General features: G+C 44.7%; 2 protein-coding genes across 3 annotated transcripts; one reads left to right on the plus strand and one right to left on the minus strand.

Moving 5' to 3' along the window:
• Positions 1-4,444: 4,444 nt before the first annotated feature.
• LOC147176526 (uncharacterized) lies at positions 4,445-21,359 on the minus strand. The gene is made up of 8 exons (XM_086071328.1): positions 21,012-21,359; positions 19,034-19,895; positions 16,686-16,827; positions 16,032-16,314; positions 12,815-12,964; positions 10,440-11,552; positions 7,762-8,055; positions 4,445-6,086 (listed from the first exon to the last, which is right to left on the minus strand). The coding sequence occupies exons 1-8, from the start codon at positions 21,028-21,030 to the stop codon at positions 5,224-5,226; spliced, it is 3,726 nt and encodes a 1,241-aa protein (XP_085927454.1). The 5' UTR covers positions 21,031-21,359; the 3' UTR covers positions 4,445-5,223.
• LOC147176527 (uncharacterized) lies at positions 14,994-18,840 on the plus strand. 2 transcript variants are annotated; one of them, XM_086071224.1, is made up of 2 exons: positions 14,994-15,336; positions 16,052-18,840. In XM_086071224.1, the coding sequence occupies exons 1-2, from the start codon at positions 15,318-15,320 to the stop codon at positions 17,122-17,124; spliced, it is 1,092 nt and encodes a 363-aa protein (XP_085927350.1). In that variant the 5' UTR covers positions 14,994-15,317; the 3' UTR covers positions 17,125-18,840. The 2 variants fall into 2 exon arrangements, 1 of the variants encoding a protein (XP_085927350.1); XR_015094360.1 differs by lacking the exon at positions 14,994-15,336 and having other exon boundaries at positions 15,742-17,393; positions 18,035-18,838.
• Positions 21,360-21,745: the final 386 nt, after the last annotated feature.

The following is a 21,745-nucleotide window of genomic DNA, read 5'->3' on the forward strand; positions in this document are numbered from 1 at the left end:
TTCTTAAATGGACATTGACAAAGTCCTCCTCGGCAATAGTTGGCGCTATAGAGCTCGACAGCGAATCACCAGAAAGGAAGGTTTTTGTGGTCAATGTAAAAACACAGTTTGGCTTTAGCACCTCGTGCTAGCCAGCTAGCTAGCTAGCTCTCTAGCTAGCACTTTATCCAGGTCCAGTCAGTAAAAACCATGCCACAGTTTGGCTTTAGCTAGCTAGCTGCCTAGCAGGTAAACAAGCACCCGGGGAGCTAGCTAGCTAGCACGAGGGGCTGTGGCAGGGTTTTTACCAGAGCTGCCAACAACCTCACGATACGAGACGAGCCGTATCGCGATACCAGACGTATCGCAAAGCATGGTCTTTAAAGCGATACGTTTGACATTTGAAATTGCTTGACATGCATTTTTATTACAACCGATGACATGTTTATTATGCGGGATGGCAAAAAAGCTTTTCTGGTTGACCACCAGGTGGCATGCGTGGTCCAAATGCGCGTGCGTGGCAGAGCGAGGTGAAACTTTCACAGACACGGCGGGAAAAATCCTGCCGCCATTCGCGGCGTGCGTCCGCTCACCGCTTGCCGTCGACGCGCACGTCGCCGTCGGCTCGCAGTTCCAGCACGTCGGCATCCAACCTCACCAGCACCGCCCGGATGGCGCCGGCGCCGTCGCCGTCCGCCGTCCGCCGTCTGGCCTGCACGTTGAACCTCTCGTAGGCGTCGTCGCAGTCGGCGACCAGTCGGTAGTTGCACGACGACGGCAGGCGGAAGAAGGCGCCGTCGGCCGTGCGCCAGTGAGAGCGCCCCCAGGTGGAGCAAACCCCGACTTCGGACTCGGAACCGTTGGCTTGAGGAGAGAAAAGGAAATGCAGGACAAGTGGGAAGGTCGCAAATTCTGGAGCGGTCGCCAGGCGACATCAGGGCACAAATTGACCAACCGTTGCCATCTGGATGTCACGTGACCTCCTCTCGTACACGGGTGAGTCGGGCCGGGTATCGATTTAAATGTCCTCAATCGATTCGATTTCAGTTCGATGCAATTTTGATTCGATTGGCTTCAGTTCCACCCGATGACGATTTTTTTCCCTTCATTTTTTGATTCATTATGGAACATCAATTGAATTACATTGAATTCCAAATCAACTCATTCATTGCCATTGACGGCTAGAGACGTCAAAAATTCCTTTCAACAATTTCTATTAGTTGGCCATTTTTTCCACTTTTGTTAGCACGCGTATGAAAGCGAACCCGCGCCAACCTGCGTCGGAGGCACGTGACGGTACTACACCGCCACCTGAAGCGCAACCCAACCAAAGTCAACACGTCCGAATGGCGCATTTCGTTCGCGCTGCTGCATTTGACGTCATCGGAAAGCTCGGCGGCGCTTCAATCTTTTTTTGACTTTTTTTTATTGAACAATTGTAAACGGATCTTCTCCGGCCAATCCTGGCGCCATCGGCAGGCGAACCCGATCACGTCCGGGACCGACACCGGCCCTCTCTCGTTTCGAAAGTTAGACCGTCGAACATTTATGTTTACAACGTAACAAACATAATTGTATTTATTTGAATATTTTTATTCTTGATCAAATAAAATGTTATAAATGATTCGTTCTAAAGACGACCAATTATGAGCCTGCATGTGCCAAACAGCGCCATCTGGTGGGGCCCGACCCCACTGGCCCCAAATGCAGAGACGTCACTGGGGGCGTATTCAAAGTATCGGTTTTATGACTCGATGTTGGCCGATGAAAAGGAATGTCGATTCCATATCGATATATCGATTTTTTAAAGCCAGCCTTATCACAAAAAGTAGCTGGTTTTATAATACACTTAAATGTCAAATCAAATGTTATCCGAGTAATCATCGATTCTATTCGACATATTTTTTAATATTCGATTGGTACGATGTCGTTTGAGTTTGTTTTCATTTCTCGAAAGCGTTTGATTTTGTTCACAAAAATGTTTCCTGCATTTTAGTTACAAAGCAAATAAATATATATCAACGATGGACAGGTCGCCCGCATCGATATACAAAAGTGAATGGTCGCACCTGCGTTGGCGTGGCAGCCGGCGAGCGGCGCGAGGAGGACCACCAAAGCGGCCGCCGTCCAAAAGCCAGTCCTGGCACCCATGTCGCTGCGACCAGTCACGAGGAATCGGGTGTGCGGCGCGCACGGGCGCCTTTATTCTCAGACCTCCCCCAGGGAATTCGCGCTCTGTTTGCTCGAGTCAACATTTGCAATTCATCAAGTCTGGCAAATGTTTGGTGCGCTTCTTTCGGGCCTCCGCCCCGAATGACCCGAATGACCCGAATGACCCGAATGACCTCGGCGCCAACATTGCGTCACCTGCGATTGGCCGGCCGGCAATCCATCATTTCTCGCTCTTTGCGTCGAACTCGATCCTCGCAACATCCGCATCGCCGGCAGGCAGGAGGAAGAGGAGGATGATGAAGATGGAGATGAAAGGCCTGCTCAAAATTTAAATTCACAAATCATTAAATGTACACACAAATATAGAAGAAAAAAGAATTGAAATTTGATGCTTGAAAAAAACCCAATTCAACTTCAATGATTATTGAAAAAAATTAAATCATTTATTGTGTCGATTCTATGATAAAAATAATGACTTCCAAATTCAATCAAAGAGATTACAAACAAAAATAAAACTTTTTCTTGAAACAATACAACTTTCTGAAAAAAGAAAAATACTTTTAAGAAGAAGAAGAAATACAACTGCTGACTTCCGACGATTGCAAAAAAAACCTTTCTTGGCACCGATTGCATAAACGCAATTGATATATTATTACAATATTTGAAAAAATCAATTATTATATTAGAATATATCATTTTTCCGGCAGTAAGTCGGATTGGTTCCCAGTGAGGATCGGACTCCGCCAGGGTTGTCCTCTGTCGCCGATTCTGTTGAAAACTGAATTTGGGTTTTCCGCTTCGGTGGCCTCAAGATCGCGCGATGCTTTTTCTGCTTTCTGATGCTGTCGGCTTCTTCAAGCCGTGATCTGCAACTGTCGCTGGTGCGAAGCGCTCGGGATGAACATCAGCACCTCCAAACCCGAAAAGGCCGCAAAAGGGCGCAAAAGGGCGGCGTGCCCTCTCCGGGTCGGGGTGAGATCCTGCCCCGAGCGGACGGCTTCGAGTATGTCGCGGTTGACGAGTGAGGCAGGACGGACAGACGGATGGCTGCAGCGTCGGCAGTGACGCCGACTCGGTATCGAGCGCACTGCGAAGCTCTCGATTGCGTTCCGACGCTCACGTTTGGTGACCAGTCGCCGTTTGGGCTTTCGCGTTATAACGACAAAAATGTTTTTCTGTCACCTTTAAAGCAACCGCCGTCAAAAGAACGACAAATCATGAAATATTTCGAATGTTCACAATTGAATTCCTGAACTGAAATTGAACCTTTCTTTTTTCAATTTGAGCTTTTTGATCGTTTTAAACTTTCGTCGAGATGAAAAATGAAATATATTTCCCTCTGATTGCGAAATCCATATCATTTCAAACTGAACAAGTCAGATGAATAAACTTTGGATGATTCCATTATTTGTATGATTTATTCAATGAAATTGCGCAATAGTTCACTCTGATTGAGCAATCCACGTCATTGCATTTATAATTGACATTTCAAATAAAGACGACTTTCGATTTTTTCAATTTGGCAAACTTTTGTCTCCTTCGCTGTCGATCGCAAATGTTTTGTGTGAAAATTGTGATTTCCAAGCAGGAACCGTTGGCCATGTCGGCCGCGGACCTCATTTGCATATGAAGAATGATGTCGACGAGATGAATTTTGTGACGCCGCCATCGCGAGACGCTCACATTTGATAAATCAACAGCGAGAAGAAAGAAAAAGCAAAGAAAGCGCGACTCAAGGAAGGACACGCCTTGCCCAAAGGCGCCGGTCGGTCAACTCGCTCGCTCGCTCGCTTTTGTGTTCCTGAGACGGACAAACAGGAACAGGGACGCGCCCGCTGATGGATGACTCCGCAACACAAACACGCGCGACGCCATGAAAGGATGTCAGCGCGCACGCGCGCAGATGTTCAAAGACATTTGCAGAGAACGGAAATCATCAAAGTTGAAATGAGGAAGAAAATCATCATCATCATCATAATATGGAAATGAGCAAATAAAAACACGAGACACATAATCATTTGTTAACTGATGTTTTTTTTTTTTTTATAGACATTTTAATTAGAAAGAATGAAACAACGATTCATGACAAACCCTAAAAAAGTGACTTCGGGCTTTTTCTTGTCAGTCAGTCAACAAAAAATGAAAATATATGAAATGTCAAATTAATGATTTGAATAATCAAATTCTTTGCAATTTCTTAAAGATTCATGATTCATTCTTTTTGTACGAGACAACCTATATACAAAAAAAATTACTTATGTATATATCAATTACAGAAATTGGGTTAGTTTACTTTGTATAGATTTTATATATATATACATAAAAATTTTAATTGCCTGACGCCCAAAAAACAAACTTTTTTTTTTCAATTCATTAACTGCCATTGACAGTTTTAAACGTCAAAAATTATTTTGAATTATTTCTACCAGTTTAACTTTTTTTTCCTACTTTTGTTAACAATAGTATGAAAATATAATAGAACAGATATAACATTTGTGATTAATCATGAGTTAACTCGTGAAGTCATGTGATTAATTCCGATTAGAAATGTAATCGCCTGACGCCCCGAATTTTTAATAATCTTTTTTTTTTTTCATGCACTGCCATTGCCATTAAACTATTTCTATTAGTTTAACATTTTTTCCTCTTTTGAAGAGTATGAAAACCTAGAAAAAAATTCATTAAACATTAAGAACAGATATAACATTTGTGATTAATCGTGAGTTAACTATTGAAGTCATGCGATTAATCACAATTTAAAAATGTAACCGCCTGACGCGATTAAAAAAAAGATGATTAAAAATTAGGGGCAATTAGAAATGTTAACGGTAATTAATCGCACGAGTTAACTCACGATGAATATAATCAAACAGCCACAGACCTTCATATTGATACTTAGATAATCATTTATTATAAGTTATGAATTTTAGGCATAAGAGCAAATTACAGAAAGATGGAATCAATTGCAGATGACTTCATGTAGAATCATGATAAACAATCAAAATAGACGTAAATCACTTGCAAATACTGAAACGTAAAAGATTTTCTTTCACATCCGGCGGGTTGACATCTTCACTGCATGTTGCTGCTATGTTCAGCAGCACCCGCGCGGCGTTTGCCCTTCTGCACTTTGTCCGCGCCGTGCGTCTTCATGTGGCGCACCAACGCCGAGCGGAAACTGAACTTGGACTTGCAGGCGCCGCACGAGAAGGCTTTTTCCCCGCCGTGCGCCGCCTGGTGTTCCGTCAGGTAGGCCTTCAGCGAGAAGCTTTTGCCGCACACGGAGCAGGCGAAGGGTTTCTCCCCGCCGTGCGTCCTGGAGTGCCTCCTCAGCGCCGAGCGGTCGGCGAAGGTCGCCGGGCAAAAGGAGCAGGAGAAGGGTTTCTCTCCGGTGTGCGTCCTGGCGTGCGTGCTCAAGTGTTCCTTGAGGGAGAAGGTTTTGGCGCAGACGGAGCAGCTGAAGGGTTTCTCCCCGGTGTGCGTCTTGGTGTGGACGCTCAGGCTGACTTTGCGCGAGAAGCGTTGGCCGCACTGCCGGCACTCGTACGGTTTCTCGCCCGTGTGCCGCCTCATGTGCGCCGTCAGGTTGGACTTGTGAGAGAAGCTGCGTCCGCACGCCGAACACGCGAAGGGCTTCTCGCCCGTGTGGATTCTCACGTGCGACGTCAGATGCTCGTTGCGGGGGAAGGCCTTGCCGCAAAAGGAGCAGACGAAGGGTTTCTCCCCCGTGTGGCATCGCGCGTGGCGCTTCAAGTGACGCTTGTCGCCGAAGCATTTGTGGCACTCGCCGCATCGCAAGGCGGCCGTTTGGCTTCCCGCGCCGCCGCCGCCGCCGCCGCCTTTGGCCTCATCTTCATTTTCATTTTCACTCTTCACAATCACTCCGACGACTTGGTGGGCGTGTTGTGGCGCCTCGGCTCGCGACTGCCGGACGTCTGCACGACAGAAAGACAAACGAACACGCTTTGGAAAATGGCGAAAAGGAGCGAGCGGGCGGGAACGTCCTCGTCTTCCAAAAATGGTTACAAACAAATCGGGCTGGGTTTCGATTCCGATTTCCAAAATACATTCGATTGAATTCGATTCCGTTAAGGATTTCATGCAGGACCCATTTTCATTTTATATGGAAGACATTCTCAGAAGTAACAATGCTGGAAATAGTAGAAACTTCTTACTTGCTGCATTAGTGTGAAAAAAATATGAATATTTACATTCAAAATTTTATCCAATGTAGTTTTGTGAATCATGTATGTTTTATTGAACATGACCTGATCAAAACAATAAATGATTACAGCCACAGCACTATGCAAATAAAGTGGCAAATTTTTTTTTTTTTTTTTTGCAAAAGCCTGGGGGGAGGTGCTTCTTTTGTAAAATAAATTAAAACATATTTTAATTAAATTATTAAATGTATTGATCTATTTATTACCATTTTATTTAGGTTATTATTTTTATTACTATATATTTAAATATAATTATATGTTATATCAATATATTATATAGTATAATCTATCTTTTTTAGATTATATATCACATGTATATTTATTATTATTTCTTAATCAATTAAATTATTTATTTATTAAATATAAATGTAATTAAAACATTTTTTTTTACATAAACATCTGTTTTGGTCAAATACATTTCCCTGTAAGGCAAGAAGGCACATTAATTGATGTTGAGGGGCGTATTAAAAGTATCGATCCATGGTTTTATGAATCGACATGAGGCCGTGAAAAGAAATATTGATTCTATATTGATACATCCATTTTTTTAAACCCAGCCCTACAAACAAATCCTTATTCCCAAATAAATGTGTTGGAATTCGAGGCGTCCCCATCACATTGCTTTTTGCATCCGTCAGAGTTGTTTGCTTTGAATGATACGAACCTGAGCAAAGGATCCGCGTGAGAGCGCGTCGGTCTGAATTTGAGCGCCGGCGTCACGTGCCACTCCTGGCGGCACATTTGTGTTTGAACAGCTGATACTGGCGAGCGAAGCTCTCCTCGCACCAAGTGCAGCTGAAGGGTTTCTCCCCGGTGTGCCTCCTCGCGTGCGTCTTCAAGTTGCCCTTCTGCGAGAAGCGCTCGCCGCAAAGCGAGCAGGCGAACGGTTTCTCGCCCGTGTGCGTCCTCATGTGCGTCATCAGGTTGCCTTTCTGCGAGAAGCGCTCGCGGCAAACGGCGCACGCGAAGGGTTTCTCCCCCGTGTGCGTTCGCGCGTGCCGGGCCAGCGCCGAGCTGTCTGCGAAGTCGGCCTCGCAAAGGGAGCAGCCGAAGGGTCTCTCTCCCGCGTGGGTCCTGCCGTGCGCTGTCAAATGTCCCTCGGTGGCGAAGCGCTCGTGGCAGGCCGGGCACGAGAAAGGCTTGTCGCCCGTGTGGCCTCGCGTGCGCGCGGTCAAGTGTCCCCTCTCCGAGAAGCCTTTGCCGCTAAAGTGGCAGCCGTACGGTTTCCCCCCCGCGTGCACCCTCACGTGTCTCCCGACTTGCGTTTTAAGTGTGAAGGTTTTGCCGCAAAACCATTTCTCGCTCTCGTGCCAGCGCGAATAGCGCTTTAAATTTCTCCTCTTGCCAAACGTTTTGTCACACTGACAACATTTCGAGCTCACATCACCTTTCGGATCGTCGTCTTCGTCGTCATCGTCTTCAGGGTCGTGGGGGTCGTCGGGGTCGGGAGAGCGCGACGTGGAAGTCGCCTCGCCGTCCGAGAGCGGGGCCAGGAGGCGGTCGGCTTTCCATCCTCTCGCCTCGTCAGCTTCTTCGCTTTTCACCACCACTTCAAGTTTGCCCACGTCCTCCCGACCGATGCTTTGCTCCTCCTCTTCCTCCTTTAAGAGGAGGGGCTCCGGCTGCTCCTCTTTGATGCCAGGGGGCTCTTCCTCTTTGATGAGGGGGGCCCCCAACACGTCTAAAGACACAAGATGACAAACACGCAGTCAAGACAGTGATGTGTTTTTTTTTTTGCCGTACTGAAAAAAAGAAGAAGTAATTGCACATCCACTACAGTAGGTGGCAGTGGCGCTCACATCGTCAGAGACTGCAACAAGAGTATGAGCTCCTCTGCACTTCATAGACATTTTAATTAGAATGAATGAAACAATGATTCATGACAGTAACCCTAAAAAAGTGACTTTTGGCTTCTTCTTGTCAGTCACTCGCGTGATATCAATTGAAATCATTGAAGACATTATTTCTTTTTTTTTGCGGTTACACCGGGTATCAAAACTCTTTGAATAAGTTCCCAGTAACATAAACCGACGACTTATGAAAATATATGAAATTACATGTAAATGCAGGTGTAAAATGGATGACTTGAAGAATCAAATTCTTTGCAATTTTTTAAAGTTTCATAAATAACATCAACCAATGATTTTGTAATATCAATGAAAAAAATGTATGCAAAATGTTATTTTGAACACAATTTCATTTCTGGTTAATTGAAATCGATTGTATAGCCAAATGATACGATGGTGGAGAGTTTGGGGTGACAAAAAATTGAGAGACGCTGAGTTAACCCGACTGTGACTTTGCGGTCAAATTGGAAAACAAAAAAACTTGGCTTGAACTTTGTTATTTCACGTTTTTGTTTTTCAAGTATAAAAAAGGTCGCATTGAATGATGTGACTTCTTTGTTGATTAAACAATAAAACCCACGAACATTGTTAAGAAACAAACACAACAGGAGAGTTAAGGCAACCGCTGATTGCATTTTGGTTTCCCGACAATTGATGTCTTTGGAGGCTTGAGTTCATTCGAGACGCATTTGAAGGCCAACTTGACTTCTCGCGTGAAAACAGGAAGCAAGCACGTGTCGAATGACAAAAATACAAAAATAAAAGGCGCAAAATAGGGTTTTCTTTTTCTTTGAGGAGCTGGCGATTGACCAATCAGAGCCGTTCACGGCAACAACAACAAAAAGCGCAAGCAGCAGAGTTGCCGGTCACGGCAAAATATCAACTTCCAGTTTCTCATGTCATGTGACCCCTTTGCAAATTAAATGCCCACCCCTGCTCTACCAGGATGAGCCGTTTTCATTAAAACCTCTCTAAACGTACTAAAAGTCCTCGATCTGTGAAAACAAAGTCAAAATACGCTACAACAAGAAATCCTCTTTGAAACCAACCTGCTTTGTGCGAATCCATTCGAGGCTCGACAAGGAAAACGTCGGCGCTCCTCGTCCTCTTGTGTGCGAGCAAAGTTCCTCCCGGTGCTTTGAAATTACACCACTACAAACATTTTTGCACTTTGTGGCTCATTTTGGGCTCATTTCCACCCAATGACGACACGGCTTTAGCATGTGCGGCTAACCTCCTCCGCTCTTTGTTAGCGGCTAACCAAGCTAAGCGTGCTGGAGAAGCTTGCGGCGAAACTGTGAGAAACGGCGATGTTGTGTCTTTGTTCGAAGTCAAGAAGTCGACTTTCACTGAGAAGCTGACGTGCAGCAAAACGATAATAACATGACATTTACACGCAAATCGCATCTCTCTTTCCGCCAGCGTCCATAAATGCGGAAGTATTTCCGAGCTCTGTGCCAATCAAAGACAGGCTACGGCAACGCCACTTGGACAAACAATAAAGCGTGTTTTGGGAAGTGCGTCTAAACAGGGAAATGTGGCCCTCTAGCGGTCTATAGTGTAAGTTACTGCAAGGGGTCCGTAGAAATAAAAAAATATATTTTTTTAAAGATGAGACATTTAGAGTCAGAATAGCTTTATTGGTCTCAATATGACTGATGGTTAACAGGACTCCCTCGCCCAAATCAGTGAAATTGATTGTATTTTAATGGGAAATGTTGGTGCTGCACAATGTGCCCCCACTCCTTCTACTACAAGACTTAAACCTGAAGTCTATCAGACTGTGGATGGTAAAGTAACTGTCGAGGACGAGCTCTTAAACCTCCTTGTTGTAAAATCGAGGACTTTGAGCCAAGATGAAACCGTGTCTTATTGGCGGTAAACATATTTGACACATCTAAGAAAGTTTGATTTGAATTGTGTCCTACAACGCAGCGTCATATATCGCACAAGGAAGCCCAAAAGGACGTTAATAACATCAAGAGCTGCCTGAACATTTTTAAATGAATGTGGGGAAAATGTTTTTCGATGATATTGTGCAGCCCTAATTGTACACTGCGATAAAAACCACAAAAGTTCTGTCACGCTTGAAATCTTTTATTTGATATGACAAGTAGAATACGTCTGATGACAATATGTTGGAGTCAAACAATAAATACAATAATGTTGTATATGTGTCTGATGCTTTCCTTTTTGGGGAAGGAAGAAAAAAAAAGTCAGATGAAGCCGCCGCTGCTCTCCCCGCCACATTTGTGTTTGTTGAGCTGATACTTGTAAGCAAACTTGTCCCCACACACGGGACAAGGGAACGGTTTCTCCCCCGTGTGCGTTCTCATGTGTCTCAACATGGTGGCTTGCAGCGTAAAGCGGGAGCTGCACACAGAGCAAGCAAAGGGTTTCTCTCCACTGTGCGTTTTCATGTGGTTGGCGATGGTGGACTGCAGCCGAAAGGTCATGTTGCACACGGAGCAGCAAAAGGGTTTCTCTCCCGTGTGTATCCTGGTGTGCTCGATCAAACTCATCATCCTGGAGAAGATTTTACCGCAGAAGGAGCACGTGAAGTTCTCGCCGGTGTGCGTTCGCATGTGCGGAATCAACGACGACTGGAAGCGGAAGGTCATGTCGCACAGCGAGCACGCAAATGGTTTTTCTCCGGTGTGGATTCGCATGTGAGCTTTCAAATTGATGTTTTTGGCAAAGCCTTTGGCGCAGATTGAGCAGGTGAAAGGTTTCTCTCCGCTGTGTGTTTTTGCGTGTTCCTTCAAGTTGCTCTTTCTGGCGAAGCTTTGACCGCAAACGGCGCAAGCGAAGGATTTTTCCCCCGTGTGCGTCTGCGTGTGCTTGACCATCGTCGAGCGATCTCGAAAAGTCATGTCGCACGCCGGACACGGGAAAGGCTTCTCTCCGGTGTGTTTCCTCATGTGGATGGTCAGCGTACCCTTTTGAGTGAAGCCTTTAGCGCACAGCGAGCAGCTGAATAGTTTTTCTCCCGTGTGACTTCTCATGTGCGTCTTCAGATCCGACTTGTAGGCAAACGTTTTGCGGCATTGGGAACATTGCAGGCCGTCTGCGCGCTTTCCCGAGTCGCCTTGAGAGTTTTCCACTTGCGCTGGCTCCGTTTCGGCGCTCGCCTCGCTCTCGCCGTCTTCATCTTCACTTTTCACCACGACGCGAATCACCGGGAAGTCGCACGTGGCCGCGTCGTCGTCGTCGTCCGCACCTCGCAGCCGCTCCGCCTGCTGGCTCACGTCCACTTCTTCATCTTCCTCTTTAATGTGGCGGGGCGTCGCCGGATCTTCCTCTTCTGGACTCAGCAGCAGCAGCTGGACATCTGCAGGACACGAGACGGTTGGCACAAATTTCGTGGAGTCAGTGCAAGGCTCCAGGCTAACTTTTTTTTTACTGGGAGTACGGTGGCTTCTAACCAGATCTTTTAGTGGTAGAAGTCGAAAATGTAAATACACAATGCAAAAAAAACAAAAAACTTTAAATAACAGTTTGCATATCATACTAGCATGTAAATATTAGAACCAAAATCACTTTATTTGGGATTTTATGGATGCTACCTCTTCACAGGTAACGGCTTACAACATCTATCCAATCCAAAGTATTGGTGTAATCGTTCCAATATTTTCGGACTCTGAAGTGGGCACGTGTTTACACGTGCACATCAATTTGGGTGACAATCGTTGACAGCTTTGAGACATGGAGCTTTTCCTGGACCTCTTTTGGAGGCCGGCTGCATTATCAAGCCACTGCCGCTCAAAATGTCCTTTTTTTTCTCTTTCTTTCTGGAAGGAAGAACATGAAACCCGACGCTTAGGAGGGCTATCGAAATTCTGGCAATACTTGACGACGCCGTCCGGTATTTTTTAGAGCAAAATAGACCAAAATGAACATTGGCATGTTACAGCACGCGTTACGTCACAGTGACAACGTGACTGGCCAAGATGGTGCTGCGCAGTATGTCATTATTTTACTACTTTATCCACCTTCAACTTTTTTGTATCAGTTGCCAGTGATATTTAAAATGGTTTTCACTCCCTGAATTTCACCCTCAAAACAGTTCTCAGATTTATGAAATCAGATGGATTATCTTTGTATTTAATCACGTTTCTAAACATCCCCGTCAATTTTTTGGGTCGATTTTCTAATGTTTTGTCTTATCTTCTATGTAACAGACCAAAGCAAAGCAAAGCAAAGTAATCTGATCATAATCAATTTATGTTTGTGCATTTTTGGAACTCTTCGTTTGAAATAATGTGGCGCTTTCTGATTAAAGGCTGGAAGTTGATTTTGTATCTGATTCATCATTGAATTAAAAAAAAGCCATATGATCAATTAGTTGACAATTTAAAAAAATCTCGACCACTTTTGATCTCCACTGTGTGCAAACAAGCATTCGCACCCAACACTATGGACTGTTTTTTTTCCATCTTCATTGAAGCTGACTTCTTTTTGGAAAGGGAGAGAGCAAACGTAAATCCCGTAAGGAAATTAACGAAAGAAATTGCCACCGAGGGCAAAATTCCTCCCTTTTAAAAGTACTATGCGGAGAAAAAGTGACGAGGTTCGAGGATGGACGCAACCAACCTGCTGCGTGCGCGTCCATCTGGGACTGCTTCTCCTCTTTGGTTCCGCAAAGTTCCTCCTCGTGTTCTGCCGTCCTTGCTACAAACACGATTGCAGCCGCTCGCTCATTTCGGTGCACTTTCGCCACGCAAACGGCAACAACACTTGGCGCTGGTGGCTAACAAGCTAAGCTAGCTGTCTGGAGACGCTTCAAAGTGCACCGAGACGAACTCGTAGCAAACTGTGATGTTTTGTCGACGTTAGTTGGCAACAACGAGCATTTCATAAAATTGAAATTAGCAGCAAAGGACGGGAATCGAACATTTAGACGCAAGATGTGTTCGAAACGACGTTTTAACTGTTGTTGTTGTTGGCTGCTGTAAATCAGCACTGCGCATGTGCAACCGCCGCCATCTTGGAGTATGCTACGGCGAGACATGAAGGGCAAAATAAATGACTAAAAAGCTTCCCATCTTGCTTTCAATTGAGGTCAGAAAGTTAGCTGTGAAAAATTAAGGAAGTCATCTTGGCAAGCATAATCATTTTTATACCAAAGTAAAAAAGGCCAAAACTCTCAAATTGTTCCTTTGACATTTTGACAAATAGGTCTCAAGCTATTGCATAACATACAGATATTTGTGAAATGGATTTTTGATGAAGAAAGTGTGTGAATTTAGTAGGTTCAGGTTGTGGGAAATAAAATACTAGAATGGTTGAGGGTAAAAATAGCATCACTTGTTTTGTCAATACCAAGATATCGAACATTTGCATTATTGCTGCTCTTTTGATTTTGTTTGGGAAATGTCATATTCACAAAACGTTTGAAGGTATTTTTTGATTGGTATTGTTTATTACATTGATGCTCTTCAAGTTGTAAACAAAAAAGAAAGTTCCAAAGATTTGTGTGTATCCAAGTGTTATTGTATAATTGTGTTGATGATGCAACACTAGAGTGCAACACGTGTGTTTGTTGGAATTCATTACTTTTGAAATTGCGACTTTTTTTGCAACTAGGATTTGTTGCTGAATTGTTCAATATTTAAAAAAAAAAACGTTTCACATCAGCACATTTTTATCACGTGTGACGAAAATATTCCAGTGGAAGGACTTTTTTGTCGTGTCCTTCATACAATCGAGTTGTCCGAGGAGCGCAAATGCAAGTCGTGTTTGTTTGGTTGCATTTTGCGAGCTGCTGACGGTCGTCGTATTGGAAAGGCACAAAAGTTTGAAGCCGCCTTTTGCAACGCTTTCAAATCAAATCCACTGGAGGAATTCTTTTCTCCACATTTGTGATGGGAGCAAAATTCGGCCCACAAGTTTGACACCCTTGTGGCTTGACATCAGAAGCCAAAGGCAAAGTTGCTCCCTTTACCACATTTTGTGTTTATATCCATGCTATTGCATCATCTTCAGCTGCTGCCATCATCGGGATTTCAAATCAAAACATCACAAATATCGATCACATCAATCAACATGAAACCTTCGCTCATGAGTTATCATGGAATTCCGTCATATGAAGAAATGTCTGTTTTTTGCTAAGGATTGTGAATAATACAAGCCAAGCCAAGTCAAAGCAACAAGTGCATGAAAAAAAACAGGTCAAGGGTCAGCAACCTTTGTGAAAGTGACAGCTGCTTCTCGCCGACTGATTAGTGCGCGGGTTCGTCCAGTTGTGGAGGACGATGTTTTGAAGGGAGAAGAAATAAAACGTTCGCTCTGGATGAGGTCGGCTCGTTTCCTTTTCAGCCACTGAACATTCAAGCCGCCTCCTTAATTGAGCATTATTATGTTCTTCGACGTCTATAGCAGTCGATTTAGCGCAGTGGACATTTCGCTCGTTCCGCTGTTTACATGCGTCGAGCGTGACTGGCCCGCCGAGTTTGAGCCTCGCTGGACTCATGAAAATTAATGAAGTGTGGTGACGTAATCTTGCGGTACCCCATTGGATCATTTTGGGCTATTCATTATCTTTAAGTTAGAAGCACCCAAAACTATTTATTTCATGATCAAATATACTGAAGCACATTTTATATGTAACTGATCTACCCGTCTTTACCGTTCAGAAACGTATATAACAAGATAAAGAGTTTTAAAGAGCTATACTTTACATGTTTATCAAAATATGAATTTTGAATGACATTAACGGTCCTTGTATTTTGTCCATCTGGTGTTGCTGTAGCTTCTCCGACGCGCCGCCTGTCTTGCGTCATTTCCGCTTGACCGGAGCGCTAGCTTAGTGTGATTTAAAATATACGATTTCTGTCTTTTGGCCGCCTCTTTTCTTATTTATAAAGTGCAAGTTCTTGACCAGGGTCAGTGACAAAACATCGCAGTTGGTCGCAAACGTTCCTCGGTGCTCTTTGAAGCTTTTGCAATTCGCTTAGCTTGTTAGGCGGAAGTTAGCCGCACATGCTAAAGCGGTGTTGTTATCCATTTGTGTGAAATGTGAAGAAAATCGTCGTCGAGTGAAAAACGGACGGTCGCGGAGCACCACGACAAACTTTGGGGAAGTCTGCAAGCACACATGGACTCTCACACAGCAAGTTTGTACTCTCACACAATGTGTTAGTCGCTTGGCAACGTGTCCTTTAATTAAATGCATTCTGGAAAAAGGGTCCAATATAAATATTTTTGTTGTTTTATCCTCTATCATCAAAACGGATCATAGTGGGCGTCTTTGTGAAGTCCACTCTTTGTACTTCCAGTGAGTCCTCACTTTACGACGTAGTTCAGTTTTACGCGGCGGTGACCGTACAAAATGTTTAAAACACACAAAACCAATAAAAATAAAAATAAAAACAAGGTAAAAATAGATAAATAGTGAAAATGAGATGGGTGGAATAGAACAGCCTGAACAGGTAGTTTTGAAGTTTAGTTTTGAAGAGTGGGAGTTTTGAGTTGGTGGCACGAAGGTCAGGACGGGGGGGGGGGGGGGGGGGTATCACAGCTGGGGAGCAAATAGTGGCGAGGCGAACACGGGGAACATGGAGAGGAAAGGTGGATGAGGAGCAGAGTGAACGAGTAACAACGTTAAGGAGGCGAGGCAGGGTTGAACAAGTGTTTTGGCAAGTGGATCAAGGTGGCAGATTGTGGGTTTGAGTTGAGAATAAGGTCAGATATTGAGGAGATGGATGGAAGAGTAAAGTTGGAGAACAGAGTTGTGGGGGCGGGATCAGCTGAGGCCGTGCATCAAGTCAGTCTGACGTTGTGGCTTTGCCACCATTTGTATGCGCTCAACAGTCGTCTTGTATTGTGCAGATGTTGGTGAAGAAGACGAGCAGCAGGAGTGGAGCTCCAGCTTGGAGGAGGAGCAGGATGAAGATGAGGAGGAGGAGCGCCCCAGCATTAAAGCAGAAGAGGAGGAAGTGAACATCGGTCCCGAGGCGGCCGAGTTGCCGGTGATTCGCGTGATTGTCAAGGACGAAGATGACGAAGATGGTGAAGATGACGAAGATGAAGCTCACTGGTCCCATCGTCATCAAGGCGAGAACGTCGGAGCGGAGCCGGCGCAATCCCACCCGCTATCGGACAGCGAGGACAAGTTAAGGTTACGCGATGATGACGACAACTTGACCTGTTGTCAATGCGACGAAACCTTCCCCGATTCGGCCACTTTGCAAGGACACGCGCAAAGTCACGCGGGAGACAAAAGCTTCGGTTGTCCATTTTGCGGCAAAGCCTTCCCCAGAAAGAGCAATTTGAAGCTCCACGTGAGGACGCACACGGGAGAAAAACCTTTCCCTTGCCCGCTGTGCGGCAAAAGATTCTCCGAAAAGGGAAATCTGATGAAACACGCCAGCACGCACACGGGAGAGAAACCATTCACCTGCTCAGTGTGCGGGGAACGATTCTCCCGCAAAGGCAACTTGGCCACGCACGCGCACACTCACACCGGCGAGAAAACCTTTTCGTGCGCCGCCTGCGAGACCAGCTTCAGTCTGCGGTCGGCGCTTTTGAGACACATGAGGACGCACAGCGGGGAGAAACCCTTCCCCTGCTCCCTTTGCGAGCACAAATTCTCCCAGAAAGGACACCTGGTGAGACACATGAGGACGCACAGCGGAGAGAAACCCTACCCCTGCTCAATTTGCGGCAAACGATTCTCCCAAAAAGGCAGCTTGGCGGCGCACAAGAGCACGCACGGCGTGGAGAAACCCTTTTTTTGCTCCGTTTGCACGCAGACCTTCTCCCAAAAGGGGAACTTGATGAAGCACGCCAGGAAACACACGGGAGAGAAACCCTTCGCTTGTCAACGTTGCCAGCAGAAATTCACGCACCAGTCTCAGCTGAACAAGCACAAATGCACTCGTGAGGCGAGAGGCCGGGAATGAAGATTTTGCATCTTCACGTCCGTTTGCAATTGTTGGATTGCGCGTCTTCTTCTCCTTTCGCGGATTGCTTCAACCTTTTTGTGGCACAAGGAGAAATTTTCCCAGCGCTGCCAATTGTGACAGATTGTCCTTATTTGGTTTGGAAAATCACTCCACGCTAAACATTTGTAACACGGATCGTTCCGGAACATTTGGCTCGAACAATAAATGGCATTGAAATTTGACATCGCAACACAGTAGTGACATTTCAGCCTCATTTTGGTCGACAGGTAAGCTTTATTTATTTATTTTGTTTATTTATTGGTGTCGTTTTATAAGTTCAATGCTAAAGTGCAGTCCACGTGTTTGCATGAGAAGTTGAAGTGACAAAGTTGCAGAGTTGGTTACATTGTTGTTGTTCTGATTTACCGCAAGTTTTAAAATCAGACGAATAGCAAATAAAACTTGTCTTTTGTATGAATTCAAGGTTCAACTGCCTTTATTTTAGTATAACTATGACCAAAATGTGATTATTTTTAAAAACTCATTCCGACTGGACAAATTTGAGTTTATTGCTCAAACAAGGAGTCAAAAGTGCAAATAAACAAAGTAGCAAGGCAGCACATTGTTAAGCGACGCGTCTGCTTTGCAAACTTTCATGTCTGAAGTTCCAAACGAATCAATTTGTGTCCAAATTGGTGACGAATTTGACGATAAATTGATTGCAGCCTAACGGACTTGTGATGCTGCAACGTCGATCCAATGAGGAGAAACTTCTGCTACATTTCCCCGACTCTGTGGTTAAGGTCAAAGGTCGCTTCCTCACACACCAAATGACGGATGACGAAGACTTTGTATGCCGATTCCAAAATTGCAGTCCGTTTTCTTTCCTAGCACGTCAAGTTTTTTTATTTTTTTTTTATTTACACAGTTCAGCTTCCAGATGAGCAAATGCCACCGACGAGCTGTCGAAAGATGAGCCGATTCCGATTGCACTCGATTGTGCAGTCGCATTGGAGAGGTCGGTGCGAGCCGGACCCGCCGACATGAAGCGACGTCGGCACAATTGACGCCAAGCAGATGAATGTTGGCTCAACTTGCAACCTTTGGATCGCCATAATCGTACCTTTCCAAATTCCACTTCCTTCCATGCCGTTTTTTTAGACTCAGATTTATTGTCATAGCGTCCCAGATGTTGTCAGCAAACCAAATGTCAAAAACTTAACTTTTTAAAACTTGTAACTTAGTGTTTTATATAAATACATAAACATTGTCGATTTTTTAAGAAAACGGGGATCCTCAAGCTTAATAGAGAAAAACGTGGATCCGTTTTCGGCACCAGAAATGAGTTCAAATCAGCCGTCTGAGATTACGCAAGAAACGTGGCCAGATGTTGCTCACGAGACCAACATCTGGACCGGCGCAAGCACAAATGTTTCAAAAAGTGGAACTTTGCAGGCTGTTGGAAGAAAATAAATGTGAGCGAGTTGATCGCAGTGGAGGCGCGCGATTGTTGAATGAACAATACAGAAAATCTTGATTTGGGGTCTGAACAGAAAGAAAACAATTGTCACACACAAATGTCTCTTTTTATTTGTTGTTGTTGCTTATTTGTGAAAATTAAATAAATTTGTCCTCATCGATGTCATTTTGACACTAAACTCATTCGAGAAAGAGACGTTTTCAACAAACACACGTCGTTTTGAGCAAGGCCAGACTGGGGGGGGGGGGGGTTGTCATCCATCACCTCCTTGCTTCCATATTAATGAGAGCACTTCATTTGCGTTTGTGAGTAAAACAAGTAAAAAAAATGAAATATGAGAGCATTCTAAGAAGTTTGTCATCACTGAAAGGAGCTCTCCAATTTTCGCAGTCGGATGGACCGTGAGTGCACTCTGACCCCAGTGTGACATCACAGCCTCCCCGTCAGGGGCCGGACGACGTTGCGCTCTTGTCGCCGGCACACGAGTGTTTGTTGAGCTGATACTTGTGAGCGAATGCGCGGTCGCACGCGCGGCACCGGAACACCTTCTCCCCCGTGTGCCTTCTCAAGTGCGTCATCAAGCTGACTTTCTGGGAGAAGGTTTTCCCGCAGACGGAGCAGGCAAACGGTCTCTCTCCGGTGTGCGTCCTGACGTGCTGCACGAGCGCCGAGCGGACGGTGAAGCTGGCGCCGCACGCCGAGCACGAGAAGGGTTTCTCGCCGGTGTGGATGCGAGTGTGCGTCAGCAGGTTTCCCTTCATGGAGAAGCTTTTGGCGCAGAAGGGGCAGCTGAAGGGTTTTTCTCCCGTGTGCGTGCGGGCGTGCCGCATCAGGATTCCCTTCTGAGAGAAGCGCTTGCCGCACGCCGAGCAGCCGAAGCGTTTCTCTCCGCTGTGGCAGCCCATGTGTCGCTTCAGGTTGCTCTTGCTGCCGAACGCTTTGTGGCACTGGCAGCACTTGAACGCTTGGCGACTCCTCGCGCCTCTTTTCGACGCGTCTTCATCTTGAGAGCGCGGCGACGACGACGAGTCTGAGAGCGGCGCCGAGAGCTTCTCCTCGCCTCCATCGTGGTCGTCGTCGTCTTTACGCTTCACCGGGATCGCAGGTTTGCCGCCGTCCGTTTCCTGACTGACGCTGCGTTCCTCCTCTTCCTCTTTGACGCGGGAGGCCTCGGGTTCCGCCGCTTCCTGTTTGACGCGGGGGTGCGTTTCCTGTTGAACGTGGGGGGAAGACGGCGCCTCGTCCTTAACACGGGGGTGCTCCTGAGCTTCGCACTTCACCCTCGAGATCCGCCCCCCCGGCTGGCCGTCTGCCAGACACGAGACAAACGCACGAGGACGACATCGTCAATGGGTGCGGGTCCCAAATTTGCTGCCTTGCTTCAATACAACGCATGCAATGGTCATATTTGGAACTCGTTCGCCGCTCGCTGTCAGCGTTTATATTGCTCAAGTGGCTTTTTCATCAGAATTCAAGCTTCGACGTAACTGTAATGACAATTTGAGAAAATTGGGGCTGAATCTCACGAGTCACTTGGCGGAAACGTTACAGGAACAAACTTTTTCTTTCTTTCTTTAAAATCTGGCGAAAGAAGCGAGCGCGCTTCTTTTGCGCCAGAAGACAAAATTGTTGGAAGATGCGCCAAACTCGCCAGCAGGAATGAAATGAATATCGTGTTCAGAGTTTTAAAAAATGTCAATGAATTATGTTCAAAATGTCCACAACGCTCAGATTTTGTTCAAGATATTTAAAAAATCTTATGTTCACATGCTCATAATTTTCATATAATATTTTTCCCAATTTATTATTATTTAAAAAAAATTACAATAATTTTCATATTTTTGTTTTATTTACTGAAACTTATTTTTGTAACTATATTGTTAGGACTGAATTTGTAACTATTTAAAATATTAGTTTGGTTATACAAATTCATTGATTAAGATTCAAGTATTGTGTTTTTGCCCTAATTTGTATTTTTCGTCTTATTCTTTCAAACTGTATAATTCCTAATGCTTAAGAGTTTTTTCCCGAAAGAAAAAAATATATGTAATTGTGCTTTTTATTTTATTTTGCTACTTTGTGGTATTTTGTGATTTGAGACCTTCAGTGGCCTTTGTTGCTCTCTCTCATAGATTTGAAATAAAACAATTAGAATCTGTTGCTTTCTTGTTGTTCATTTGATCAATCTTCCCCATCCTGTTGTTTTGTGGCGCTTGCACGACTGGATCGATATTTGCTGCTCTCCGTTCTGCTCAAAAGTTGTTACACTGTCTTCATTTATATTTATATAGTATTGTTATTGTTTTGGCGTGAATCAGATCGAGAGAGAAAAATAAAAGAAACCTCGGTCTCAATGTTCTCCCTGTTTGGTTCATTCAAGGTTTTGATTGATTCATTGATTAGTGAAAGTAATCGGAGGACCGACCTGCTTCGTGTGAGTCCATTGAAGTGTCCAGTCGTCGTCGTCGAATTCCTTCTTCTCGTTCTGGGCTCTTTTTTTTTACGAAACCATCACGATTTGTTTCACTTTTCTCCCCATGTTTGTCCACTTGACGCTTGTCCGCTTAGCATGTTGCAGCGACACTTTTAGGAAGCTAACGAGCTAAGCTAACTAGAGACGCTTTGATGCGCGCTAAGAAGGGACTGGTTAAACTTTTTCATGTTTCCAGCACCTTGAACTGTATAATAAAAATCCCTACTTTCGATTTGAAAGGCGTCAGTAAAGGCTTTTTCATGGCTAGCAAGCCTCCGCTTTGCGAATCACTTCCGCCTTTTATTCTTCTTCGACGGAAGTTGGTGACAACCTGCATTCGCAGCGGTACAATGCTGCCATCAAGTGGACAAATGTTGACAACTACAACAGTACGTCATAAAACCCAACCGATATCGTTATTCCAACTTTTTTTTTTTAATAATATATATATTATGTTTGTTATTCGTTTATGACAACTGCAAATTAAATTTAATAAAATAATCAAGCCAATCTGTGGACTGATCGCCAGTAATGTCAGGGCAGTTGACCAGTTACCATAGAGACAAAAAGCTTTCCAACGTTTCAATAGTTTGCATTTTCTCACAATATATTTGTTCTAGTTTTTCCTTACATTTTTTTTCCTAATATCTTTGTTATTCTTTTTATCATTTTTTCCTCCTAATCGT

This window comes from Leptonotus elevatus, chromosome 3 (assembly GCF_054856555.1).
Source record: "Leptonotus elevatus isolate MCC_2025b chromosome 3, RoL_Lele_1.0, whole genome shotgun sequence".
NCBI classification, from domain to species: Eukaryota; Metazoa; Chordata; class Actinopteri; order Syngnathiformes; family Syngnathidae; genus Leptonotus; species Leptonotus elevatus.

What these genes read in the sequence shown, in the direction of transcription:
- LOC147176526 (XM_086071328.1), bottom strand. An exon ending in AGCGCAACGTCGTCCGGCCC is followed by an intron (nt 16,828 to 19,033) that starts CTGACGGGGAGG and finishes GTGTCTCACCAG; the next exon opens with GTGTCCTTTCTGGGAGAATT. An exon ending in CTGCACAATACAAGACGACT is followed by an intron (nt 12,965 to 16,031) that starts GTTGAGCGCATA and finishes GTTAGCCACCAG; the next exon opens with CGCCAAGTGTTGTTGCCGTT.